A 27,427-nucleotide genomic window follows, 5' to 3' on the forward strand; every position below is an offset into this window, starting at 1 on the left:
CAGCCCCAGCCACACTTAATTGTATTATTTCACAACAGTGTTATCGCTAGCACTGCCTAGATATTTAAAACTAAGTGGTGAATATGGTGCTGTCCCGGCTGGTTTCACTAATGGATGGCAGGGTACCCTGACTTGTTGCCTTTTCAACCAAGGCTGTGATGTGCAGCTGCTCAGCCATGCCTCTCCTGGCCTTTCACTGCTTTATTAGGTGGAGAAAAGCTGGGCAGGTACAGAGCAAATGTTGGGACTAAATCGGAGTGGGTGGATATCACGAGCCACATGCCAGCTCTTCATGGCCACCCTTTGCCACTTGCAGAGGAGGAGGAAGCTCTAGGGCAGCAGCTCTGGGATTTGTGCTAAGTTGAAAGGGCAGGCTCTGAAATTGCTGTGAGAGGATGGAAGGGTCTGCTCTTTAAAGCTACTGTGCCTCTCCAAAGGAAGGTGGGACTCCAGAGGGTTGAACGAGTAAATTGGGACTTGTGGGAGATGGGGTTTGTATTTGTGCCACTGAAGAGTTTTGTTCTGAAAATACTGCAAATTTCTACTTCCTGCTATTAAAATGGACTTTTTCCCCTGCACTTAGTGACCTTCAGTTGCCACTGGCTTAATCACCCTAATGATACAGCTTGGGTTTTTTGTTTGGTTTGGGTTGGGTTTTTTTGGCATGGGCAGGCTAAAATTTTCTGAACAGTGAGATATGGAATACCAAAGTTGCTAATTAAAATATTGACATAATCCTCTACCCAGAGCTGACATTCAGGAGTTAAACTGGCATGTTATCCTGTGAGGAGTGCTACATTGTATTTTTTAGTTTCTCTCAAGCAGTGTCTTTATTTTTTAAGTCTTGTGTTTGCAGGTAACTTTTTTGAGTGACTCTTATACCTGGTAGTATCAATACATGAAAACAAGTATTTGCAAAAATTCTTTGTTTAATTCTGGTTGAAATTTGTCAGAATAAAATCAGTTGAAAGGAAATTTTTTAATATGGTGTACATTTGTTATTGATTGAACTATCAGTTTTACTTTTTTTACTGTACTTCTGAGTTAGAGTTTGACTATGTGACTTTTCTATACTTAGTAGAAAAATTGTCTTCTCCTACAAATATTTAGACAGCTAAACTGTAGGGACAATTTTCAGCTGTCTGATGTTGTTTGTTCACAGCTGCTGCTCTGTGTTTTCCTGTTTTAAATTGATGGGACATGATGGATTTGTTAGAGGTGCTGGAAAGGGGTTGTAGTTTTTTTTTTTGCTATAGAGAAACAATGAGAGGAAAACTAACATTGGGGATTATTTTACTTTAAACTGTGGATATAGAACTTGAAAGAAAGACAACTTTTGATTTTCTCAGTATCTCACTCCCATCCTTTTTCTAAGCAGATGTATTCTCTCACTTGAGAGCCCTAATATCATATACCTCACTGTCTTCTAGTCTGTTTTTTCTGTAATTTGTCAAGATTGACAATATTTGCATGTTTTGCAATCCAAAATGCATACGTGCACTCAAAATATCCAGTCTTTGTCATGAGGGGCTACTCTTCTTTGACTGAGATAAAAAGCTGGAGAAGTTCAGCTGTTTTCTGTGTTTATGATGTTTGGCTTGTGAATATATCTAGGAAAGAATACTTGTAGTTTACATAGTTGTCCAAGTATATTCACCTTGGGTGCTTGCTGCTAATCTTCCTAATCAACCTACAGAGTATCTATTGCAGTTTTTGAACTATTGCTTATATTAACATGACTTTCTAAATGGTAAATGTATAATATGTTGCAAAGGCAATCAATACATAATTGATTTAAAGATTTAAAGGGAGTCTCTTGCTGACGTTGTTTATTGTTTAGAACGCCAGATTAATTACAGCATGTATTGCAGTCAGTGGATTATGAGATACATCTGCTTTGTGTTAACTTTCTCTGTAAATGAGAAACTAGTCAGTGCATACTGCTCCTTGTAAACAAAACAAAAATTCCCCAAACCCTATAACTGTGTACTTTAAAAATTAAAGCACCGTTGTGTTTAGATCACAAGTTTATTTCTTTTGTTTCTGGAGAAGCTGACCCAAGCATAGATGACTCTTCTCTGTTTTGCAATAAATAAATGAAGATTGTCCCAGGCTATTTGAAACTTGGCCTCAGGAGTTCATGTTGATTCTCCTCAATCCCAGCAGTTAGACACGCACAAACCCACAGTGGCACTTGTGCCAGCAGCTGGCAGCAAATACTTCATTTACTGGAGTTATTTAAACGAGCCTCCAGATTGCTACCAGTTCAGAAAGCAGCCAAATCAATTAATTCTCTCCCCTTTGCGTGCAGTGTAGGTGACAACTGCTTTTAAAGCTTAAAAGCTTTTAAAGAAAATCACATTTGCTTGAGCCTCTTACCTGGTTTGTTGTTAGCTTGTCAACTCTTCTGTGCTCACTGCATGTGTGTGTGCCTCCAGAAATAATGCTGGTTCTGTGCAAAAACCAAAAGTCATGAATTTGTAGCAACTCAGAGAAAGATACAATATATTTATAGTCACATTTCTGAATGATTTAAAGAAACAAATTCTAAGTAGTAGAGGAGCCAGTACTTGGGCATGGTACTTGAAGTAAAATTACAGCAGTGTGATTTGAACTGTGCTCATTTCTGTAAGAAGAGTAGGAACAAAGTTTTGGGCTTTTCTGTTTTTGATAAGAGCTTGCTGTACTTGCTGTAAAGAACAGCAGTTTGTACTCGGGCAGATAAAGGAGAGCCAAAATACAAACACAGTTGTAATATAAAGGGAATTATCAAGGGGCTCAGCATCCACTGAGAGTCCTTGGTAGTAATTGTAGTAAAAACTGAAATTTCAAGCCTTGGAATGTCATAATATAAACTTTTATCATTGTAATTAAAATACTTGGGAACAAAACTTTCTCACTATTTTTCAGAAGAACTAGAATTAGCTGACATGTTGGTTCTTGATTTATTTTTTTTTCTTTTAGAAGCTTTTAGCCATTAGCAGGTAATTTCAGTGAGCTCCATACTGTGTTAGCATGTATACTAGAGATGACTGGCATAGTTTTCCATTCTCTGATCCCTATTCTTCTATTTAAACAAAATTTTGGGGTACAAAAAAATTTGCATCACACAGACACTCAATGGCAATTTTCTAGATGGGAGTTTTCCTTTTGGTCTAATACTAGAGAGAGACAGGTGGACAGAAGAGGGGCAGAGAAAAATTATGTGAGAACAGCTCGGGGATGATTTCCTGATTTAAAAGGCAATACATAATATCTTTCAGGTGTTTTAACTGCCTGTTATTCTGGACAAAAAGAGTTTAATATCCATGACTAAGAATAATCTTTTCATGTAAGATATACAACAGTTATAGTGACATACCAATAGTACCATGCTAAAACCCCAGATTATTACATGATTAAAATGTGTAATTCAGTATTCACATCAAAAATCACTTGTGTACAAGCATCCTGAAGTTTTCAACAGTCAAAAATAATTTCCACTAGAGGACTAATTATTTTTGTTGATTAGGTGCATTACAAATGGATTTAGATGTTGCTTCCCCTGTTTGCTTTTTTTCTTCCTGGGGTCTACAGCCTGCACAGCAGTGATGCAAGGCAAAAACTATTATATTGCCATGCTAGCTGTAAAAAATAATGCACCTTGTACTTTTAAAAATAAAATAGATGTCATCTTATTCAAAAAGTAGTTGGTAACAATTATAGCAATTTTAAGTCAGATTTCATGCACTTAATAATGTCGTAACTTAAAAAAAAAATATTGATTTATTATAACATTTCCAATTCCAAAGTTGGGCTTGAAATTTGGAATGTTAGGTATCAATATATTGTAGAAATAGATGTAGAAATGTAATGTAATTGACAAGGATAAAACTTTATGTACCAAAAAGAAAGTGGCTGCAATCTTCATAGCTTCAGAAAGAGTTAAGGAGATTTTCCTTCCATAGTTTCTATCTTTTCTAAGCAATGTTATTTGTGTCTGCTAGAAGAATAGCCAAAATAGGCAGTGGATGTGATCTGCTTGCATTTGAATTCTCTTGTATTAAAGACTACTAAGCCATTAAATCAGTATTACACTGTGGACTGTTAGACTAGAAAACTACTACTTAAGAAAACTACTGTATTAAGTTGCTGTTGTGTTTGTGTACCACCACCACACACGTATCTGAGGTAGATACATAATGCACTAGGATTTATGAACAATAAGCCAATAACTTCTCAAAATACGTTTTTATCATAAGAAGCATACGTAATGTGTGTTCCAGATGAGAAAAAAGTCTGTTAGAGCTCTGAACTCAGTCTTTAAAAACAGTTCACTATAATGCAAGTTAGTAAAGCCATCCAATGGGGCTCTCTATGCTTGGTGTTTATAATCTTGATCAAATCTTACTGTTGACAATGCAGTGGCCAGTTGATTGTGTTATAACCATTTATATTCTATTGTAACTGTTCCTGCTTCCAGGCTCAGCAGGGACTAGTCTGTTTCTCAGACCTCCTGTTCCAGCTACTGTTGCTCTACCTCCAATATTAGCTTACTGGAACCAGCCTGTCATCTCCTTCTCATGCAGAGGCTGTTTGCTGTTGGGGATCTCCTCACTGGGGTGCTCTGCTCTGCTGTGAAGTGTTCCACCTTTGCACTGTGCTTGTTGCACTTCTTTACTTAGCAGCTAATGAAATGATTGGTGTTGTGCATTTATACAGAAACACGCTTGAAATAATAACCTCTGAAAATAGAACAATCCAGGAAAAGGAAACTTTATGAGAAGAATCCATTCACTGTAGAAGTGTGATGCTAAAGCAGAAAAAGTAATAGTTTTTGTATTTGTAGCAAAAAATACGTTTAACTCTCTTTGGCTTTAGTCACCATGTGTCTGGTGTCCTATCAAGAACTAGCTGTTTCCATCTTTCTGATAGCATTTCATTTTATACTGATTCTCAAATGGACAGTTCTGTTTGTCCTGTTCATTCAGGTGTGTCTAGTGCAGCAGTCTTTGCTGAAGGCTTGCTGAACCCTCCTGTTCCAACCACAGAGTTGGTACTTTCCAATGGCTGTATAGAGATCAGCTCACACAGTGGGATAGTCAGAGTGATAATACATTAAACGGCACAGCAGTGATCACAAAGCATGAAGATGCGAAGTAGTTGTAGCTCAATTTGGATGTGGCAGAATTTGCAAAGATTGAGCCTGAGACATGCATTCAGACTCGTATGTCAGATGTTATGATGGTTTTTATTTAGAAAAGCACTGCCATGCTGCCTTTTTCACAAATGTGTGTCTAAGAAACTGGAATTGAGGCTTATGCATCAAAACTGTACCCTTTAATTAAAGTCTGTGTGCAGTGAAGATATAATGACGTGATTTTTCATAGAAATGTTGTGGGCTGTTTTTTAATTCCTCTTGTTATGTTGATCTTATAGTACTATAGCTTTTTTCTTCCCTTTATTTCTTATTTTCTTTCCCAGGCATAGTGGTTCTGTGTTTGTGCTTTGACATACAATGGCAACAGGCATTTAAGTAATGAACTGCGAATTTATTGGTTCCACGCTGAAAAAATAAGACATAACAGACCTGGTGTCCTGTTGAGAGATTGCCTTGCTAAAGACCAAAGAATAACTGCCCAAGAAGTAGCAGAATTGCAGCAGGGCATGTGCCTTTTAGTGCCTGAATGCATTTATAAACTGTCCCCAATGAAATTTTTTAGAAAAAGTGAAATATAGAGCTTAAGCTGATTATGGTAGTAAGAATCTGAAATTGTGCAATTAAAATGGAGTCTCTGGGTGATTAAAATTAATTCATTCTCATTTCTTCTTTTCAGGTTTTCCTCTTCTCCGCCTTGGCCTTCCCTTTCTCCTTTCAAATACCATCATTTTTCTGTTACCTTCTCTTACCTTTTCCTTGTCTTACCTCTTTGCTTATGCTTTAAGAGAAGTCTTTTCAACTTCATTACTGCTGTCACTGGGTCTGAAATCCAGTCATCAGTAGTTTATTTCTGCAAAAATAAGTTGTACAGGTAATCCATTTTTTAAAGCTTATCTGATGTTTCTGGCTGATTCTAGGCATTCTGAAAATTAATTTTCAGTGTTCTGCTGGGATATTTCAAGGTTGCTAAGAGACCCAAGTATGGAGACTCAGCTATGATTTGATGTAGAAGTACATCTCACTTTATTCCTTTTCATTTGCAAGGCTAGATCACTTTAGCTATTTTGCTGTAAGCAGCTATTTTATTTGAAGTAAGCTGTCACAGGTTTCAAAATTTTCTTTTGTCCTATGCTATAAAATCTTTGAGAAAGAAGACTTTGTTCTACCAGATGTTGCACAGCATTTCTTCAGTTCTGTGTATGTAAGGTCAGTATTGTTTCAGAGTCCCTGCTTCATGATTATCTGTGTGTTACTGTATGTGGATGTATATGTATCTTTATAAATGACGGAGAGAAGTGGGGAGGGAATAGTAGGCTTCACTATCATACCATTGTTACAGTGTTGCAGGATTGGCTAGTAATACTCTGATTTAAAACTCCTCAGTGACTACATAATAGCAACCAAAATATAAAAAGACTAAAGAGTTGCATGCAAAGTAAAGACAGTTTGGAGTTAGATGCCAGTAAAGGAGAGACTTAAGAGTCAAAAAGATCTGAGAAGACAAAGAATCTCTCAAATGTGTGCCCAAACATAGACAGTGGCTCTAGCTCTTCCCAAGGATGTTTCATAATCAGCTGCTGGTCCACAACAAACAGATCCCCTAGAATGCCCAGAGCCTCTGGCTTTGTCTACTCTGAAGACGCTATTAATTGCTTGCAGCCCATGTTGAGTTTTGCGATGCTTTGGGTAGGCTTTTGATCATGCCCAATTAGCTAGTTTAAATTGCTTTCAGAGGTGGTGCTGCTGCAGTCTAATTTAAACTACAAAAAACCCCACTCTGAACCCAAAACAGAAGAGTGATAGGTCTGAGGATACACAGGGAAGTCTGCAGTAGGAAATGGCCCGTTGCTTTCTACCTTAATACACGAGTAGATTTTGTCTTCTGTGGTTTAGATACTGGGAGGTGAAGTAAGTGCACTGAGATGCATTGGAGTGAGGGTAAGAATCCTCTTTAACTGATAAACCAACAGTGAGAAGTGCCCAAGTGGCAAATTTCCTTTCTTATTCAATGGCATCCTCTGCATATACCCTTAATCATGAGCACTTGCTGCATGCTTTTAACCTTAATGATTTTTCTCCATTGGAATAGCTTGAACCTATTTCAAGTCTGTCTTGGAGATCATCAGTCCTTCTAGTTTTCTAGCTTTCTCTTTTTATTTTAACTTCTCATAGCTTAGTGTGTTTTTCCTAGTCATTGTGGGGCAGATATTTTCATGCTTAAAATCGCTGGGTCTCTTTTGCCTTGGTTTTCCTTCGAGTGGCTCAAGTTCAGCAATAATCATGGGGTATTCAGATTTTAATCAGCTATTTATTAGAACTACTGTCATCTGCCCTGGTGTTGCCCAGTTGTCTAGATATTTTTAGACTGGTGGCAGTTCTGTAACTTAAGTCTGTTCATCCTGTAAACATGCTGTATGCATAGCTGTGGTCTGAAGAGCTTGCCCATACATTAAACGTAATGTCTGATTTGCAGGAGAGGCCTACAGAGTTAAATTTCTTAATTATTTTAAATATGTCTTGCCTAGAAGAAGTTAATGTGGATGCATTTACACTGGCACAACTGTATTTTTGCTTGGAGGAATTTTATTTTGTTTATTGAAATGTTGCACACAATAGTAGCAAAAAAGCTGGAGGCTTGCTGGTATAGCTGTGGACAAAGACAGAGGAGGTGGAAACTCTGCCAAAGTGTGGAGTGAGGAATTTGAGGATAGGAGTAATAAAAGGCCACTTCAAGGCAAGAGTCTGGCAAAATGAAGACTGTTGTGAAAAATTTCCAGCATTTTCTCTTGCGTAATATTAGCTTTCTCTTTTATGTAAATATTCACCCTTCTTGAGAAGAAGTTAAACTTGTATTTATTTCGTCTTTTCCATTCCTATGGAAAAGATGCTGCCCATGAAAATCAGTGAAAAGATAGGTTACTATACAGTGAAATTTTTGTCTTTTGCAGGACACTAATCATGTTGTTTCTTGTTAGTCAAAGTCTTTTCCAGTTTCTGATACTACACTTGTTTTTAGAGCATTAGATCCCTATATGCTTTTATCACACAGACTTATTCTGAAGCCATTGTTCTGTGTTTGCAAATAGTTTGTAAAGCTTTTGTCTTATTTCTTCATTCACGGTAGGCATCTGTTCTTTGCTATTACTCTGGTTTTATTTAGAGTAAGCTTCTAGTTTTATTCATAAGTGTGTGCATGTTTGTTTGTTAAAAAGCACTGAGGAATAGGGTGTATTTCCAGTAAAAGCAGATACCAAACTCAGTGTTTCTCAGGGTTAAAGAATGATGTAACATCTTGGTGATCTGATCCAGTTGTCAGCTGGACAAAAATGGCATTGTTACAGCCCTAGTCTGGTCAAGACCCATTTTATAGACATCAGTTTGTTCAATGGGTGTTCTCATTCTAGTTAAGACTGCACAGGTGCTGTGCTCAACTAGGTCTAGATACTGACTGGTGGGTGATTTTATGTTTACATGTACTGACAATACGATACATCCGTTATACCTGCTGTGCCTTTAAGTGCATTAGTCCTCTTTGGATTTGTACGTGTACTAATTATCTTGTTTGTGACTTTGAGAATGCATTGCTACAGTCACACCCTGGAGATGTTTCAAATATTAAATGTAGAGCTTTATTCAATAAATATTTTTGTCTTAGTACTAAGGCTTAGTGTTAGTACTTAGTGTTTTGTTGTTGTTTGTTTTTTCCTAAATTAAAAAATATAACTATGACTCTATGGAATAAATAATTTCACCTGGAAAACAGGTGGCAGAGACAAGTTATATGTTCAGCCTAGTCTAATGTAAATACAATAGCAAGACATCGCTTGTCATGCAAAAGTACTGAATACCTTATGTTTGTGGTGCCAAGAAGTAACAAATTGTCTATAACCACTTTTACTGTATTTGGTTCCCTATTGGTAGTCACAGCTTCAGAAAATAATTAGAAAGATTAAGTCAACTGTTTTAATTACTCCCTTGTATTGATGCACAAAGCCCTTCTATAGTAATTTTATTCCTGCTCAAAAGTCCTGATAACAGTTTTCAGATACTATCCAGTTTCAGTCTTTTCCACAAAATAGTTGAGATTAACCAGAAAACTGAAACTGAAAGTAAATGTTGATTCCACAAGTGACAAGTTTTCTCTACTTAGCAGTGTCGTTTGAGGGCAAATGCAGCCTGATCTGCACTGGGCTTCCAGAAAGTTTGGGTCAAATTTGACTTTTTATTATCTGCTCATACATCTCCCTGTTTTAGTGTTTAAAAAAAGAATGTCCTTTACTTTGAAAAGAAATAATTTAGCCAGGAAAAAACCAAACCAAACCAAACAAACAAAAAAAGCTTCTCTAATGATTTTTTCTTAATGGTTGGTCAAAATAGAGAATTTAGGGTTGGGCTCAGAAAAAGTTAGTATAGTGGTAGGTGATTTGCTTAGCCTATATGGACCTTCACTGAAAGATGCTATTGACCACTAAGGGCTCTTTGCTCAGAGCCAGTGGGAGGGGGCAATTTGAGTCCAAACCATGTCACAAATCTGGGAGACTGCAAGTCATGAACCATTCAAGCAGGCGCTTTTCCACTTTTCCAGGTTTTCTAGAGGAACTACAATTGCAACAAGCAAACTGATTCCATAGAGAATTATGCTTCAAAAATTTAAGAATCTGTAATATAGAGAAAATCAGATCATATGATCTAATTGCCCCTCTGAATTTTTAAGCAATTCCTGAAGTGATCTGTTTGCTCATTGATTCAGCATTATTTGGGTACTTGTTGGTTTTCCTGCAGACCATACATGATTTAAAACCACTTCCAACTCCTGCTGAGCCAGTTGAATGAATTCAGACTCTGTTGCAAGTAACTCAGCTCATGCAGAACTTTGATATGGATGTCACATCTAAATTGTGTTTCCTTGAAGGAAAGAGGGAGCGAGTCTCAAAGGAAGAATTCTGTTAACTTAAAAACAAGTTGCTTCATATCCATTCCCAACCACTTCAATTAGAAGAAGTCAAATAAGGAGAGGGTACTTAAGACCAATTTTGAAAGATTTCATAGCATATTTTAGAATTGTCAGGGAATTATTTTTTTCTTTGTGGATTCTTCTTTGCTTTTGTTTTAAAAGTAATTGTTTTCTTCTAAAAAGAACAAAGAAAGGTTAAATACAGAAATATGGGATTTTTTTTTGGTGAAGCTGTCAGTATCAACAAACAAGTGTAGACCAGCTGAGGTGAGAAATGGAAAAAATAAGTATTTAAAAATGTATTTGCACCAATGGCTAAACAAATAGTATTCTGTAATAGTAGTAATCTTCGTGGGTACTAATAGGATGCCAGGCTTATTTCAGATATTTTTCATACTTGTGACTAAATGTGTATTAAAACATAATGTTTACAAATATGTGAAAATCACAACCTCAAAGGGGTGGTGGCCTGGTTTTGTGTTTTTCCTGATTGCCTCTAAAGAGCACTTGGAGCACACAATGTGCTAGAATCTGCTGCTGGGAATTTCTCCCTGCGACATCCACTTCAAATATTGTTCACAGCTTAAACACATTAGAACCACATGGCTTACTGTGAACTTAAAAAAGAAAAGAAAAATTGCCCTTAAGACTGTTTTGTTTGGGGTTTGGTTTTGTTTTGTTGGTGTTTTGTTGTTGTTGCTTTTGGGTTTTTTACACGTTGCTCCATTGTGAAAGGCTGAGGCAGCGGTTTTTTGGAGCTTATGTAGGTTCTGTGTGCAAACCATGTTTTTCAGACTACAGTTTTTCAGTTTTTAAAAATGAAATATATCTGTTTCTCAGAACTCAAATTGCTGCATTTTTCTTGACTTAATGAAACTTGGCAGTGGATCCTGTTCCTTCAGCATTTCTGTATCCCCAGCTGAATGTGCTCAGAACTTCCCAGTGATAAAGACTAGAGGGTTTATATTGTTGGAATGAAAGGAGTATCCAGGCATGGCTTAAACAGTTTCAGTTTTCAATTACATACAACTTCAGATTGTAAACCTGTTGTATTATTTGCCACTTTTTTAGTAGCGAAGTGATTTCAGTCATTGAGATGATGGGAAAGGCAGAGATATGTTGTGTTAGAGCTGTGCATTGTCCTGCAGTTGAGAATGCATTTACATTTCTGTATCCCACGATGTAAGCATCTGTGTATTATAATGAATTAGATTAATTTCCCAAAAGAGGGTTTAGAATTTTTGGGGGAATAACAGTTTGTCTATCACAGGAGAGAAAAAAAAACACTGTTACACTGCAAAAGGGTCACAGACTCAGGAGCTGAGGAAAAAGAAATGGGCATCAGCTGCAAAATCATACCCTTGTTTCTAATACTTAAAATTTGGGTGGTAGCTGGGGATTTTTTTTGTTTCAATTGAACTTGTATTTAATGTGTTGACAGTAGTTTTGCTTTGTGGCACTTAATGCTTCTGGACACCAGATGGTGCTGCTAAACTGTTGAACGTGTGGTTTTCACACTTTTTTGGGAAAGTGACGTACAGCACAACAACTTCTGCTGTTTAAGGACAATGGTCTAAAAATTATAATGTAAACTGAAATGTATTGTAAAATCTATATTTTATATCTCACTGGGCAAAAACTGCCATTAGCTGGTGTTTCTCCTGGGTATGTAACTTAGTAGCTACTTGACACTTTCAAAGTTTGATTTATAATTCATGCCATTTAAACTTGATTTGATGCACCTTTATTGCCAGGTTAAAACTGCAAAGAATAGTTCTAGAGGTGAATTAAATCTCACAAAGTGATGATGAGAGTGAATTTGAGTTGAGTGTTGTATGTTTTTCTTTTAGAATTTGTCTCCGTTAGCTTGAGTAAGACTGTAAAAAAATTTTGTAGTACTCCTCTGTTAATGTTTGTTTGAGAAGATATGATGGCTTACCTACTTACTTGCATTGCTGACAATTATTTTAATACTGTGATGTACCTTTGGCATTTGGTTTATTTTAAGTTGTTTATCATGTTTAGTAAACTTATCTGGTAATTCCAATGGTGGGGCTGAAGGGACAGAATGATAGATTTGGTTTTCAGCTGAGTCTCAAAGGTTGGTGATACAGTTTATTACTGAACTAAAAATAATGTATATAAATTTGTGTAATCAGTGAGGAAATGTTTGATAATTGTTTTAGCCTGTTTTTTTCTTACAAGTCTTTATTTCTTTTGTAGATCCCCATATTAAAGTTTCTGGAAAAAAGGAAAATGTTAAAGAAGCAAAAGAGAAAATAATGTCTGTCTTGGACACAAAAGTAAGAAAACTTTGACACCTTAGCGGCTAATTTTATAGTGACGTTGATCTCTTTAAATGGGCTCATTTAAACAGAAGATATTTATGGACACTCCAAAGGAAAGCCTGAAAGTTGATACTTGGTGTATACACAAATATTTAAACATACAACAAGAAAATACTTGCTTAAAGCACTTTTTCCACATCTGAACTATATAGAAATAGTATATCTGGATATGTGACTTGAAGTTTATGCAGTTTGTTCCTTGAATTGGGATTTTTACTTTAAAATCTGACTTACAGTAGATTCAGCAAACCTGAAATTTTGGGTTTAATTTGAAATTCAATTTTAGGAGCATTTATGCAATTCTATTTTTAACTGTTACTGCATTCTTATACTGTGAAACATTAGAACTAGAACTTCTAAACAGTCAAGGATTTGGCCAGAAGTCTCATGTGTTCTTCAGATTTTGTTTTTGTCTCAATGGTTACTCTTCTGGGGCAGCATGTATGGCCTCTGCATAGCTGTACACCAGCTTTTTGATTCTCCAAACAGATTGCCAAAAGCAACATGGCAGTGATAAGTGCATCTTTTTAACAACTATTAAGAGTTATTATGGACTGTTAGCAATAGACCTTTAAGAACAGCTGTAGGCAGTGTTTGTATATTTTAAAAATTCATGTACCAGAAAAATTTGATGTTTGTTGAAATCCTGTTATTGTAGGACTTCTGGCCTTGTGCTTTGCCAAACTCTTAATGACATGATCATTTCAGATCAGACAAGGGTGTGTGACTGTAACTGAAAGAACAAGAATTAAAATGAATTAGACTGGATTGCAAAAGGACATGTAAGTCACAGCTGATAAAAGTTAGGGCAGTTAGTTTTGAACAACTTAGACATTTTCTGAATGTATATCTTTGAGGTATATATTTCCATGTCTTTTCCTCATTGGAAAGAAAATGTGAGTGTTTTAGCATCTGACTATGATCCATATTAAAACAACTTGAGTAGAAGTTAAGCCTCTGCAAAAATACTTTGGAAATACAATTTTGAATGTCACTCTTGAGGTCACATGACTCTAAAATACTCAGGTTCTGCTTTGAACAACTCTAATACTGGGTGCTTGATTTCCAGAGCAACCGGGTAACCTTGAAGATGGATGTTTCACATACAGAACATTCTCATGTGATAGGTAAAGGTGGCAATAATATTAAAAAGGTGATGGAGGAAACAGGATGCCATATCCATTTTCCAGATTCAAATAGGAATAATCAAGCAGAGAAAAGCAACCAAGTAAGTATTGGCTAATATTTTAACTCATTTATACTGTGATTCCTGAGAGTATAAATCATTTCTAAGCTTTCATCAATTAAAGTTTTTTGGGGATTGGTGAGTTCATGTTCAGGGAAATCAACTGTTGGTATTTACACTCTGTGGAAAGTATGGGATTTCCTAAGTGAGCAAATCTTTAAAGCAGATGGAAACACTTTGTGATGGCTCATGAATCATTTTATTTTTTTTTATACTTAAATTATTTTGAGCATAGAGAAGTCAACAACTTAAGTGAATGGTAGAGAAGCAGTCTGAAAAGCACTGGTTTTGCATATTTTTTCCTGTTCAACACCTGACTTATTTAGCATATGGATTAATTTCTTGGTGCTTTTGGTTTATGGTGTAATCTGCTTGAAAACTAAACTTGGTGGATATCTAGCAAAAGTGAGTATCCTACTGTAAGAGTTCAACTTTATTAGAATAAGTAATGGAATCTGAATTGTACATCTTTTATAATGCTAGGATTACTGGAATGTTTACTTTCAAGTCTTCCATCACTGCATTTAGAATTCCCTCTTGTGCATCCTGGTGGCTGCTGAGCAAAATACAGTAATTCCAAAATGTTCAAGAAAGCCTGCTGTTGTTGAACATGAGCACTGAGCACGTGCATACAGGAGGAATTCCATTATTTGATCCAAACAGCTGTATTATTCGATTTTTTTCTAGTTGCTAAAGCTTATGCTTAAGATGCTGTAATATTCATAGATTATCCTTTTACACTGTTTTTTGTTTTCAGCTACTGTTCAGAGAACACATCACCAGGTGTGAAATGTTGACTTTTATTTTAAAAAACCAAAACCTCACAGTTATCTGAATAACTTTTCCAATCCCTCTTCTTTAAATGTGATGTTATGTTTTCTATATTCTTGCTCTTTCAGGTGTCTATTGCAGGACAGCCAGCTGGAGTGGAGTCTGCAAGAGTTAGAATTCGGGTAATAGTCTATTTCAGTATAGTGTTCCCTTGAAAACACCTGAAAGGAAAACAAATTATAGTTTTGAGAACCCTAGGGTTGTCTGGCTCTGTCTTATGAGAGCAGAAATATAAGAACAATGTGAGTATCCATATGAGCAAAATGCAAAGGGTATTGTAAAATGAGCAATTCACATTCTGGCCAGATATATTTCTAGCCCAAGGTGGATCTTGAACATGAAGTCTCCAGTATAAGCAAGATGTAAACTATCACATATTGTGTCTTAAATTGCATCTTAAGGTCCCGTGCACAGATGGCCTTTAGAAGCTCAGGCTCTGCTGCTACATAGTTGCAAAAGATCCTGCTATTTTGGGGAAGGAAAAATAAACAAGAAAAACCCAAACAACAATAACAAAGCCCATGCAAAGCAAAAAGCTTTGATCTCCCTGGAAAAATTGGTGGTTTTTCTTTTTCCCACTAAAGATATTATATTGTTTTTATCTTCTGCCCAGAGTTTATTGTTGTGTTATGTTAATTTAATCATCACTGACCAACACATTGATTCAGTAATTAAATGCTTGTAGTTTTAGTATTATTTCAGTTCTCAATATTTGCTTTTCGATATTGTTGTAGGAGCTGCTTCCATTGGTACTCATGTTTGAATTGCCTATTGCTGGAATTCTCCAACCAATCCCGGATCCTAATTCTCCCACAATTCATCATATATCTCAGACATATAACATTTCAGTTTCCTTTAAACAACGTTCTCGAATGTATGGTGCTACAGTCATTGTCAGAGGGTCACAAAATAACACTAGTGCTGTGAAGGTAACGTGACTTCTGAAGTAGGTTTCTGCATATGATAAGTATAAACATAATTTAGATATTTAAGGATATATTAATGTTATGTCCTGCCTAATGTTATATCATCAGTACATGTTGTTAGTGTACAATCACTTTTGAAGCCTGAAGGTTTGTTTTTCTTAAAAAAAACTTAAATAGCGTAAATATGGAGTAAAAATGCGTAGAAAATTGTTTTAAGTTTAGGATTTAGTGTTGCTTGTGCTAAGCTTTTAATCTATTTTTCATCTCTTCCACACCTGTGTGGGTTTCCAGCAACTCTAGAATATGTTAATCTTACTCATCTTGAATTATTTAAAAAACAAAACAAAACCCTAATCCAAAAAAAACTCCATGACAAAAGAAACAAAAACCTCTCCATTAGTTTTTTATTATTTGATCTTCTCAACGTGCATTCAAATGTATAACCTTGGAAGCTGCCTTGCCGGTAAAACTGGTCTTGTGAACCTGGGACTGGGAGATGTGAATTTAACAGTCAAATAAAGGAACTGCTGTGAACCTCGTTATCTTAATAGAAGAAAAAATCTCCTCCTTAACCACTGGTGGTGTGACAGATTGATACAGTCTCAGATGGGTGCATCTCAAGCCAGTAAGAACATCTTAGACCAAAACTGAAGGACAAACTTTGCAAGTATGCCTTCCCAAATAAATTCCTGTTGACTTTCCTAATGCTGTATGCAGGCACAGAAGGTCTTTTGGGACCAAACCATTTTACAATGGCAATTAAGTGCTGCATTTCATCATAAAATGGGAATAATAAGTAGAGCTTTGTTCATATATCACTGCTTGACAAATCAATAGAGTTTTTAGAACAGAATTTCTTTTATCTTGAATGTGGAATGCATGACATGTAAGGAAACAGGTTGAAGTGTCATTTTGCATGCCTGTCAGCAGTGTTTCATCTCTTTCTTGCATCTCCCCCCCAGGAAGGAACAGCCATGCTTTTAGAACACCTAGCTGGGAGTCTGGCCTCTGCAATCCCCGTGAGCACACAACTAGACATTGCAGCACAGCATCATCTCTTCATGATGGGTCGAAATGGCAGTAACATCAAGCATATCATGCAGAGGACTGGTGCTCAAATACACTTCCCTGACCCTAGTAACCCACAGAAGAAATCCACTGTCTACCTCCAGGGCACAATTGAGTCTGTCTGTCTTGCCAGGCAGTATCTCATGGTAAATACTTTCACTGAAACATGTTTGAAAAAAGTGCCAGATTATAGAAAATATGTTCAGTCTGCATGTATTTATCAGCCAAATGCAAACTAGCATAAAAGAGGTAGGATTTTACTACTCACACTGCAAAAAGCTGACTCAGTTGAGTGCTCTGTTTTTGTCAGTGTTCTCTGGATGTTTGTAGTTAGCCCAACTCCTTGTAATCTCTGAGATCATTAATTGTGAAACAACTTTAGGAATATAAATGCAACATAAGTAATGTAACTTTACAATAATAATATGCTTCTGAGTAGAAGGCAGATTTTGGAGGGCTTTGTTGTTTTTTGGGTGATGGGTTGTTTAGTTTTGCTCACCTGCCTTTTCCATGTTCATCAGGTAAGTAGGTTTCTTTTGGGAAGAAGTTATAGGAATTTCTTTGGTCCCCTGTAGGGGAGTCTTTAAGGAAACTGGGGAGCTATTGGGTACTTACTCATTCTTTAGTTTTATGTTCTTTCTAGAACCATAGCCTCAGTATTTCTATAAAAGACCTCAGGCCTTGATATAAAAATAGTTGTAGTGATTAATATTATTTGTACAGGCTTTTGCTGTGTTGGTCTTTAAGCTTCACAGGAACTTTTAGGCATAGCTGTAGCACTAATGCTGGTACATGGATTTTTATGTATACGGGTATTTTCAAACAACACACAGGATTACTGAATTCAAATCCAGTTCAAAGCTGGTGCTCTAAACATAAAATAACCAAACAGTAATGTAAAAAGCAAGCCTTTTAATATGTTTCTAAAACCTGGCATTCCAACTTCGAACTTTCTTGGTTTCCTGTTAACTCTGAGATGCATTTTCATTCAGAAAACTTTCTGTGAGACCTTCTGATACTACTTCATGTAACTTTTTCACAAAAACATTTGGAATATCCAAGTACGTGAAATGCTCTCAGCAGTTGTTATCAGAAAATCCTTGATTATTGGCTTCAGTGTTTCTAAGTAGACTTTATTCATAAATGTTCTTTTCAGGCAGGTTCACTTTTTGGAGTTAAGCTGTATTTGTTAGTCTTCCTCAAGTCAAAGTTGTTAAGATGCTTTGCTTTCATTTTCCTTAAGTTAAAATTAATTTTTGTGAAGTACTCTGTGTGTGTGTTTATATATAGGTAGTACTGGTGAGAAGTGCTATTTAAATATAAAATTATCTTGAATTAATGCTCTGAAGATTAAATGTACCAATTTGCTCCTTTTCATTCTGAAGCAAAATCGGGAAACTGATTATCTAGGACCACTTTCTTGAATGTAACTTACTGGGACTTTTTCTTGACACTTGTGATATGTTTACTTTATCATGAAATTAAAATCACAAAAAAGTAGGTTTTTTCACTGGCTTTTTACCTTTTTTGTTGTTATGCTAAGTAGCAATCTAATGATTTCTAGGTATCCTGCGACTGGCAAGTTTTTGGGGGTTGGGCTTTTTTTTAAGGGTGCAGTGATTTTACTTAGTTTTAGTATTTCAAGTGTTTCAGAGATGTCATCTGTATCACGGGGAAATACTTACCTCTCTGATCTAGGCCAGGGGAAGAGAAAGCTAAAAGGTGCAATATTTAAGCAATAGTGACTTACGTAGACATTTTTCAGAATTATGTTTCCTTATCTCAAGAATAGTTTAACATGAGCAATTTGAGTATGTAAGAGTCCTACTATCAGTTCTTGGCTACCTGTTAATTCAGAACAAAAGATTATAATGGTTTCTGAATTGAAATCCTCCAGACAGCTCCAAGTCTGTATAAACAGATAATGCAGGGTGCATATGTGCTGATTGCAATGTCAAGCATTCAACAAATTATTTCACCCTTGTAGCACAAAACTGTTCAGAATCTTTCAGGTAGCAAGATACACCTGCATTCTTGTGTACAAGGAAATGGCTTTACTTACAATTTCATCCTCTCTATTTTTATTTTTTTTTACTGTATCGTGATGCACATGTGTTACAATTTATGTTTCAGTGTATTGCTAACTTTTTCATGGGTAGGTTGTAAGTTTTATAAAGGCTTGCATCTTGTCTTTTCAGGGTTGCCTTCCTCTTGTGCTCATGTTTGATATGAAGGAAGAAATTGAAGTAGAACCACAGTTTATAACACAGCTAATGGAGCAGTTAGATGTCTTCATAAGCATTAAGCCGAAGCCAAAGCAACCAAGCAAGGTTGGTGAAAAGCTAATATTTTCTTTTTAGGCTTTCACGACAACTTTTGGGAGCTGATGACTTGACATATCTGCTCCTCCTCCCTAACTTAATGGATCATAAACTTGTAAAAGGTATATGTGTTTTCTGCTTGAAATATCAATTTAAATGTTACAACAACTCTCCTTTATGGTAATATGACTTTTTCATTAAATATCTGACGATACAGAGGGTAGCTTTTGAATGGAAGATACTGGTAAAGGAAATAAATTACAAGGAGATAGATTTTTATCTGACTAGAACTACTCTTGGTTTGTTTTTAAGAAATTAATCTTAAATTGCAGCTCTTGCCACATAACTGCAGTGTTCTTTAGCAATGAGAAATACACAAACAACAACAAAAACCACAACAAAGTAAGCAATATGACTATGAGAAAAGTCTTGACTGCTCTAAATAAGATGGTAAAAAGAATCACAAGAAAAAATAATTAAAAAATACTTCTAATAGCAGATCTTTGTTGTAAAATAATCGGGTGCATATGGATGTGAGATTTGCAGTTACCTGCATTGTTGTGCCATGCTTTAACAGGCAAAAGTCTCAATTTTAAAATTACTATTGCATTATATCAATAAGTAAGCTTCTCTGTGTAGGGATATACAAAATCAATTGAAAGAAATATCTTGTAAAGAATATACAAGAAATAATTACTGGGTTTTGTAACTTATTTTTCTGGGCATTTGTTATTTTCAGACAGCTATGAATTAAGTAGCTGAATTTAAAATGCACCAATTTTTTTTGCTGTTTCAAGGCATATACCTCTGATAAAAAAGAAGATAAGATTGTAATTATTGGTTCACTTTTCTAGACCCTGAGGCACTTAGGATTTGATATACCAAGTAGCACCAAGGTACTATCGTACTTGTTCTTCTTAGACACAAGGACTTTCATCATTCTTGTTGTCAAGTGCATGCAAAATCCCTAAACTTACTAGCAAGGCCACTGAATTTAGGTAGTTGCTAATGAACACTCTCATGCTGTCTCTCACTGCTGTTTCTGATAGCCATGAGGGAGTATTAAGAAGAGTTGTGTGTCACAGATTCATGTTACGTAATCATGTTACTAATTGTTTTTTCCTTTTTTCTTGTTTTCTTTTTTTCTTTCCTTACAGTCTGTGATTGTAAAAAGTGTGGAACGAAATGCCTTAAATATGTACGAGGCACGGAAATGTCTCTTGGGACTTGAAAGTAGTGGAATTACCATAGCATCAAATCCCTCTGTCTCGTGCCCTGTTGGTTTGTCTTGTCCTGGTTTGGATATATTGTCCTCAGCAGGACTAGGACTCACTGGGCTTGGTATGCCTTCTTTGTAGAGCTTTATTTTTATTTTTTAATAAATATGTATATATATAGGAAACTTAATTCACTTGTACTAAAAAGAACCACCAAAAACCAGATGTGTATTTACACGAGGAATAGTGTTACAGCATTAGAGAATTCCAAAAGCCTGTCAAGGGCTTCTTATAAAACTTTCTCTAAGACTTGTAATCAGCTGTGTGACTCATCTCTGTAGAAGATCCTCCAGAAGCTTGCAAACCACTCAGCTGAAAGTGAAAGAGAGGGAAATACAGGTGAAATAGAACACTGCTTTTACAACTTTCAGAAGAATCTTTTTAAAATGACATTTTTCTTTAGACATATTGTGATGTCTCAGGCTGTCCTGGCTGTGGGTAGCTACTTAAGCCTGTCAGCAGTACTATGGTAGTTAACACAGTTCTGGGTGTATCTCTGTGAGGGATGCACATGATACTAGTTTAGACCTTACTTACCAGTATGAAATTTAGGACAGAAATGTGTCAGCTTACTACCTTAATGTGATTTTATAGAAGCACATAGTCCAAACTGGAACTACCATTTTATTTTTCCAGCTCTGCAAATACCTTATTATCAGAACTGTAGAGAAAATCAAGCAGTCCCAGAAGAATTTAGTGACAAATCTTGATGCTGGTTCTTGAAACCTGGAGTTCTCACGTAATCACCCTGTTCTTTTTGACCTGCCACCCAGGAGTACTATGTAGTTCTACGTCAGATGCTTTCTTGGGGGTCATACACAGAAGGACAAATATTTGTGCCATTTGACTGTGGTTTTTAAGGCTGCTTTTGTCACCCTTCTTATCATGCCAGCACTTTGGACTTGTGTTTTCCCATCTTCAGAGTGTATTGCTGAGCTGCCTTGTGAATACGTGAAGAGCTAGTTTGAGGGAATGCTTTGGGAATAAGCAATGCATTTGGAGGATGATTTGCAGTCAGTATCGAAAGTTCAAAAAGCAGCTGCATAGTTTAGCGTGGAAGTAGTGGTTCATTCATATGAGCTTCTGAGACAAAGGGTTTTTTCTAAAATGGAAGTAAGAATATGAAGTGGAGTTGCTTTCCTGCTCTAAGTGATGCTTCTTTGAAACAAACTGGTGGAAGCAATTAAGGAAAACCAAAGGGATGGTGGGGTTGAGAAGTAGCCAGTGCAGACTCATTCTGACAACAATTAGAGTCCAGTAGAAGGGCATAAGAGATTCTACAATTCTTGAATATATGGTTCCCAGTTTAAGAGTGCTTGTCTTTATTGTGTTCTCTGCCCACAATTAGCAGCAGATTTACTATTAAAATTCATTGATAAAATACATGCTGGTGCTATTTAATGGGTTTTTGGTTGGTTTTAATTGGTACTTTAGTAAAAATGGTTTTCTATAAGTCTTAACTAAATAATCACTTGTATATTTTTTTTGCAGGACTTTTAGGTCCAACAGCCCTGTCAGTCAACACCTCAACTGCTCCCAACTCCCTGTTGAATGCCCTTAATAGCTCTGTGAGTCCCTTACAGAGTCCAAGTTCAGGCACACCTAGTCCCACCTTATGGGCAACATCTCTTGCTAACACAAATGCCACAGGTTGGTAGAAGTTAAATGTAAATTAATTTAATTATGCAACAGTATGTTGTTAGCCTGACAGTTGAAAAATCCAGAATAATTCATTCTTTAAAACCTTAATTTCCAAGTTTATCTTAACGCAGCCTAATAAGTACCCAAATTTACAGTTATAATGTAATATGAATTTATGTCGTGTCATCACATGCATTGTTTTGATCTGTTTTATATAGGAAAATATGATAACCTACAAAGTCATGGCTAGATAAAACATTACATTTTTGGCATGCAATTCTAATGGAAACTTATTTGGTGCTGTATCAAAGCTCCCTAAAGACAGAGATTTATATAAAGTAGTACATTGGCTAAGAAAATTAAATGAGAAACTTAATCAGTCCATGACCAAATTTTGTTACAGGTTTTTCTGCTATTCCACATCTAATGATACCATCTACTGCCCAAGCAACCTTAACTAGTATTCTGCTGTCTGGGGTACCTAATTATAGTCAAAACACTCCATCTCCACCACCAGGCTTGACTCCTGTTGAAGTCCACGTTAATGGCATGCAATCAGAGAGTAAAAAAGGCTCACCTTCTTTAAATGGTCATGTAAAGGTAAGTGATGATATTTCTGAAGAATCGGATGTGTTTGTAATAGACATCTACTGAGAAAAGCTGAAAGAGAAAGCTAGAACAGTAGATTCTTAAAGCTGCTAAGTTGGGAAGTAGAACAGCGGCGCTTTCAAAATATGACTTAAAGACTGAAAAATGGAACATCGAAGCTCATTGTTCTCTTATATCTGGAATGAATTTCTTGTTCTCCTGCACAGATAGGAAAGGGAAATTATTTCAATATTTCTTTAAGCATAAAAATCACTTCAGTGAATTCTGACAATCATTTCAGACCTCAGATATCAAGTATGTAGCATTGCCTGCCACATCGCTAGGAGAAAATGTGTTGAGCAAAAACCACAGTGATCCAGTGAGACAAGCAAGTGCTCATGGTGCCTCAGAACAAGTAGCTGCCAAGTCAAATAGTGCAGAAGGTAAGATTTTGATATATTCTTTCATATAGTAGTTTTTGTGCTGCCTGTGTACAGTTCATGAAACAAAAATGTAAATGTATTGCCTGTACATTGGTTTTGCTGCCACGTTGAAGGAATCTGGATCTCCCAGATTCGTTGTCTAAGAAAGTAAATGGAAGCTGTAGTATCTGAACTGGACTGTTGATAGAAATACCTTAAGTCAGCATAAATATGCCTATATCATTTTGTTCATTCCCTAAAAACAGAGAGAAATAACCTATGAAAATTTTAATATTAGTTAGAGCAGCTTAATTCTTTGCTTAAAACAATCTCTACTGGTTTAAACTACATTTTATCTTTGCTTTTTAATGAAAGAAAAAATATTATTGCCTTTGAGGAGGCAAATCTGTGTAAATCAAACCTAGATGACAATGACAATCAATTTATTTGCTGCCTTTTAGGAGCTAAAGGATCTAATTAACTGTTCCCATCATTTTTGGGAAAGCCAGTTCCACTTCAAGCTTGAGCAAATGTGTAAATGCCCTGTTTCCCATGCAAATACTGATCAACAAGGAGGTGCTCTTTAAGGGTTGTGGTCGTTTGAAATACTGATTTGAATAGAAGGTATATTGCTCAACTAAGGTGATAAATACTTGTAAAGGATATTTGAACAATAGGTGGGGAGCTTTTATGCCAGCAAATGTTATCTATGCAGCTGGCAAGGTTTATTAAAACTGGATCTCAAATCAAGTTTGTATGAAGTACTTACTCATTTCTGATTGTCAGTCATCAGATTCAATGTTAACTAAATGTTCCTTAAAAGATTTTTTAAAAAGAAAATACTTGGTATGTCTGCTATATATGTGAATACATTTCTGACTTCTTAATTTTGACAAATCTGTTGTCTCTGAAGACTACAATAAATCTGTACAGAGGAGGAGCAGATTTTGTTCTATATTGGTCTATCCCTTCAGTAAGTTCACTAGAACATAAAAGGGTTTTTGTTTAACTATTCTTATTGGTTTTGTAGGTTGCAATGATGCTTTTGTTGAAGTAGGCATGCCAAGAAGTCCATCCCATTCAGCAAGTACCAGTGATCTGAAGCAGATGATGAGCTCTTCCAAGCAGGCCTGTGCTAAGAGACAGACAGTTGAATTACTACAGGGCACCAAAAACTCTCATTTACAGTAAGTTAAATGTGCAAATACAGATTCATGGAACTTTTGCCATGCAGAGATACTTAATGTGGTTTTGTGAGCAGAAGGGGTGGTTCAGTCATAAGATACTCAAAGAATTTTTTTAAATTTGGCTTGATTTTATATCATCTTGGATATTAATATATCTCCCACTTTTTCTGATAATTGCAAACTTGAATGCTTTTTGTACATAGTAAGTTTTTTTTTCTTTAGTTTGAAAGAAATAAAAGCTTTCCTTCTCCCACAAGTGTTTTGTTTTGTTGTTTTTGTTTTCAGAGGGGCTTTCATTAGCTACTTCTGAAGGATACATTTTCACAATTTTCCTTTTTTTTTATTGATTGCTTTGAGAACAATTCCTAACTGGACAGGCTTTTTCCTTTTGTGTGTACCTGAGACTGTTTTCTTCTTAGAAAAATTATATTCAGGCTGTAACAGAATGTTCTCAAACACATGTCTCGATTTTTTTTGTTTTCTTTTTTCTTTTCTTTTTTTTTTTTTAATGAGCCAGCAGTGGGAAAGGCTCTTTTGAGTCATAATATGTCTTGGCAATACAGGTTTTCTGCTTAACACAATGTTTTGTCCAATCTGCTTTAAGTAATGTTTTGAGTATTCCTTTTGGGAATTGTTTATCATTGCTCTATTGGGATGCATGTTTTCTCTTGCCTTGTTTATTTACACTGTTAAAGCTATTATATGTATTTCATTTATCTGCTTTCATAGTTTAGAAATTAAAGAATTCCTGCTATTCAGACTCAGTTGCTTGTATGTGACTGAGTTGCTTGTATGTGACTGAGTTGCTTGTATGTGACTGAGTTGCTTGTATGTGACTGAGTTGCTTGTATGTGACTGAGTTGCTTGTATGTGACTGAGTTGCTTGTATGTGACTGAGTTGCTTGTATGTGACTGAGTTGCTTGTATGTGACTGAGTTGCTTGTATGTGACTGAGTTGCTTGTATGTGACTGAGTTGCTTGTATGTGACTGAGTTGCTTGTATGTGACTGAGTTGCTTGTATGTGACTGAGTTGCTTGTATGTGACTGAGTTGCTTGTATGTGACTGAGTTGCTTGTATGTGACTGAGTTGCTTGTATGTGACTGAGTTGCTTGTATGTGACTGAGTTGCTTGTATGTGACTGAGTTGCTTGTATGTGACTGAGTTGCTTGTATGTGACTGAGTTGCTTGTATGTGACTGAGTTGCTTGTATGTGACTGAGTTGCTTGTATGTGACTGAGTTGCTTGTATGTGACTGAGTTGCTTGTATGTGACTGAGTTGCTTGTATGTGACTGAGTTGCTTGTATGTGACTGAGTTGCTTGTATGTGACTGAGTTGCTTGTATGTGACTGAGTTGCTTGTATGTGACTGAGTTGCTTGTATGTGACTGAGTTGCTTGTATGTGACTGAGTTGCTTGTATGTGACTGAGTTGCTTGTATGTGACTGAGTTGCTTGTATGTGACTGAGTTGCTTGTATGTGACTGAGTTGCTTGTATGTGACTGAGTTGCTTGTATGTGACTGAGTTGCTTGTATGTGACTGAGTTGCTTGTATGTGACTGAGTTGCTTGTATGTGACTGAGTTGCTTGTATGTGACTGAGTTGCTTGTATGTGACTGAGTTGCTTGTATGTGACTGAGTTGCTTGTATGTGACTGAGTTGCTTGTATGTGACTGAGTTGCTTGTATGTGACTGAGTTGCTTGTATGTGACTGAGTTGCTTGTATGTGACTGAGTTGCTTGTATGTGACTGAGTTGCTTGTATGTGACTGAGTTGCTTGTATGTGACTGAGTTGCTTGTATGTGACTGAGTTGCTTGTATGTGACTGAGTTGCTTGTATGTGACTGAGTTGCTTGTATGTGACTGAGTTGCTTGTATGTGACTGAGTTGCTTGTATGTGACTGAGTTGCTTGTATGTGACTGAGTTGCTTGTATGTGACTGAGTTGCTTGTATGTGACTGAGTTGCTTGTATGTGACTGAGTTGCTTGTATGTCTTGTCCTTTTTGTTGAGGATGCAGCGCTCACAGTTCCCTTAGTGCATTTTTCTGGGGTAGTCTACAGCATCTAAACTACTTTCCTTTGAAGTAACTTCTACTCTTCTAGAGTAGAGATGCTTTGACTTTTAGGACTGCACTTACCAAAGCTTCAAATGCAAGTAGGACCCATGTTGAATTTCTTAGTCCCCGTTATACGTATCCCTTTATCCTATTACTCTCAATCTGTTAGAACTGCTGAGCTCCTCACCTGAGCAAGGCTAAATGGTATAAAGTCACACTGTGTAGCCATTGCATGTAATGATTCCAGACAACACGTAGCTCAAATCTAAATCTATAAACTGAGCCTCATACTTGGCAATACAGGAAGCAGCAATATGTGCTTTATTTCACTGACAGTGTAGCAGGTAAAAGAAGGGTGAGGCTTTGGAAATATTGCTAAAAATGCTGAAATGTGTGTGTTGGCATTTTTTACTTTTGCTGCCAGACTTCTCAGGGTAAAGCTCACTTATCAAAATTGCATTGAATTTAAACTGCTCGTGAAAAAGACCAGAGTTAACAGTGACTTTGCTCCCACAGTACTGCTGAGAGGCTGCTCTCAGATGCAGAGTTAAGTGCTTCTGAAAGTCCCATGGCTGATAAAAAGGCTCCTGGAAGTGAACGGGCGGCAGAGAGAGCAGCAGCTGCCCAGCAGAACTCTGAAAGAGCACGTCTAGCTCCACAGCCCTCATACGTAAATATGCAGGTATGTTTCCTTGAATAAACCCAAATCTGGTACAAAACTTGATAACTTCAAAGTGAAATTACCACAGAATGCCAAGGTGACTGTTGACCAGCAGACTGACTTGCCCTTACCATTTCAGTAAATGCTTTTCCCAGCAAACTCATTAACTCTTTCACCTAATGAGTGGCTTGGCAACTAAAGATCTTAAAGATAAAATAGCCCTTATGCTTCTGTTGGATAAGAAATATCTCAGGACAGAATAAATTGCATGGCTATATTAGTCTACACATCATTTGTGTGTAAAAAAAATCTTATGTTTTTGCTTTGAGAGAATTATGTATACGAAAGACAACTTTTCAGAAGCAATGTCAAAGAACACTTTTTTTTCTGTAGCATCAGGTTCATATACAGGGAGATTTACTGGAGTAACTACACTGGTTTTGCTTAACAAATATGGATCTGTACATAGACTTCTTGTTTTTCTTATACTGTTCCTACTTAGTTAACCATAGCCTACTACGCTATAAACAACTTCCATGTTATTGCAAATCTCCCCAAAGAGAGAGCCCCCTTTGACTAGTAATAAAAGAGTAGTAACATAGTGGTTTTCAGTAGAGATCTATCAGTGTGGACATAAATAGACTGCATGGAGCAGTGGAACTGGATTAAGGTTGGTGCTTTGCAGCCCTTTTCTTTATCAGATCTCCAGTTAGTTTAAGTAGTAAATTTGGTGCTTCAGGCTAAAAACTGCATTTATTTA

At 36.4% G+C, this 27,427-nt stretch overlaps 1 protein-coding gene across 3 annotated transcripts in view; it reads left to right on the plus strand.

The window, feature by feature from the left end:
- BICC1 (BicC family RNA binding protein 1) overlaps positions 1-27,427 on the plus strand; it is a 108,022-nt gene that overhangs the window by 68,219 nt on the left and 12,376 nt on the right. For 2 of the 3 annotated variants that reach the window (XM_051619000.1, XM_051619001.1), the window contains exons 4-15: positions 12,318-12,397; positions 13,512-13,670; positions 14,588-14,641; positions 15,254-15,448; positions 16,408-16,659; positions 18,712-18,843; positions 19,992-20,175; positions 21,603-21,761; positions 22,156-22,352; positions 22,642-22,783; positions 23,793-23,949; positions 26,523-26,688. In XM_051619000.1, the coding sequence (XP_051474960.1) occupies positions 12,318-12,397; positions 13,512-13,670; positions 14,588-14,641; positions 15,254-15,448; positions 16,408-16,659; positions 18,712-18,843; positions 19,992-20,175; positions 21,603-21,761; positions 22,156-22,352; positions 22,642-22,783; positions 23,793-23,949; positions 26,523-26,688 (1,877 nt within the window). Of the gene's footprint in view, positions 1-6,259; positions 6,347-12,317; positions 12,398-13,511; positions 13,671-14,587; positions 14,642-15,253; positions 15,449-16,407; positions 16,660-18,711; positions 18,844-19,991; positions 20,176-21,602; positions 21,762-22,155; positions 22,353-22,641; positions 22,784-23,792; positions 23,950-26,522; positions 26,689-27,427 lie in introns of those variants that run through there. The other variant, XM_051619002.1, reaches the window with a different exon arrangement.

Source organism: Apus apus, chromosome 4 (assembly GCF_020740795.1).
Source record: "Apus apus isolate bApuApu2 chromosome 4, bApuApu2.pri.cur, whole genome shotgun sequence".
Taxonomy (NCBI): Eukaryota; Metazoa; Chordata; class Aves; order Apodiformes; family Apodidae; genus Apus; species Apus apus.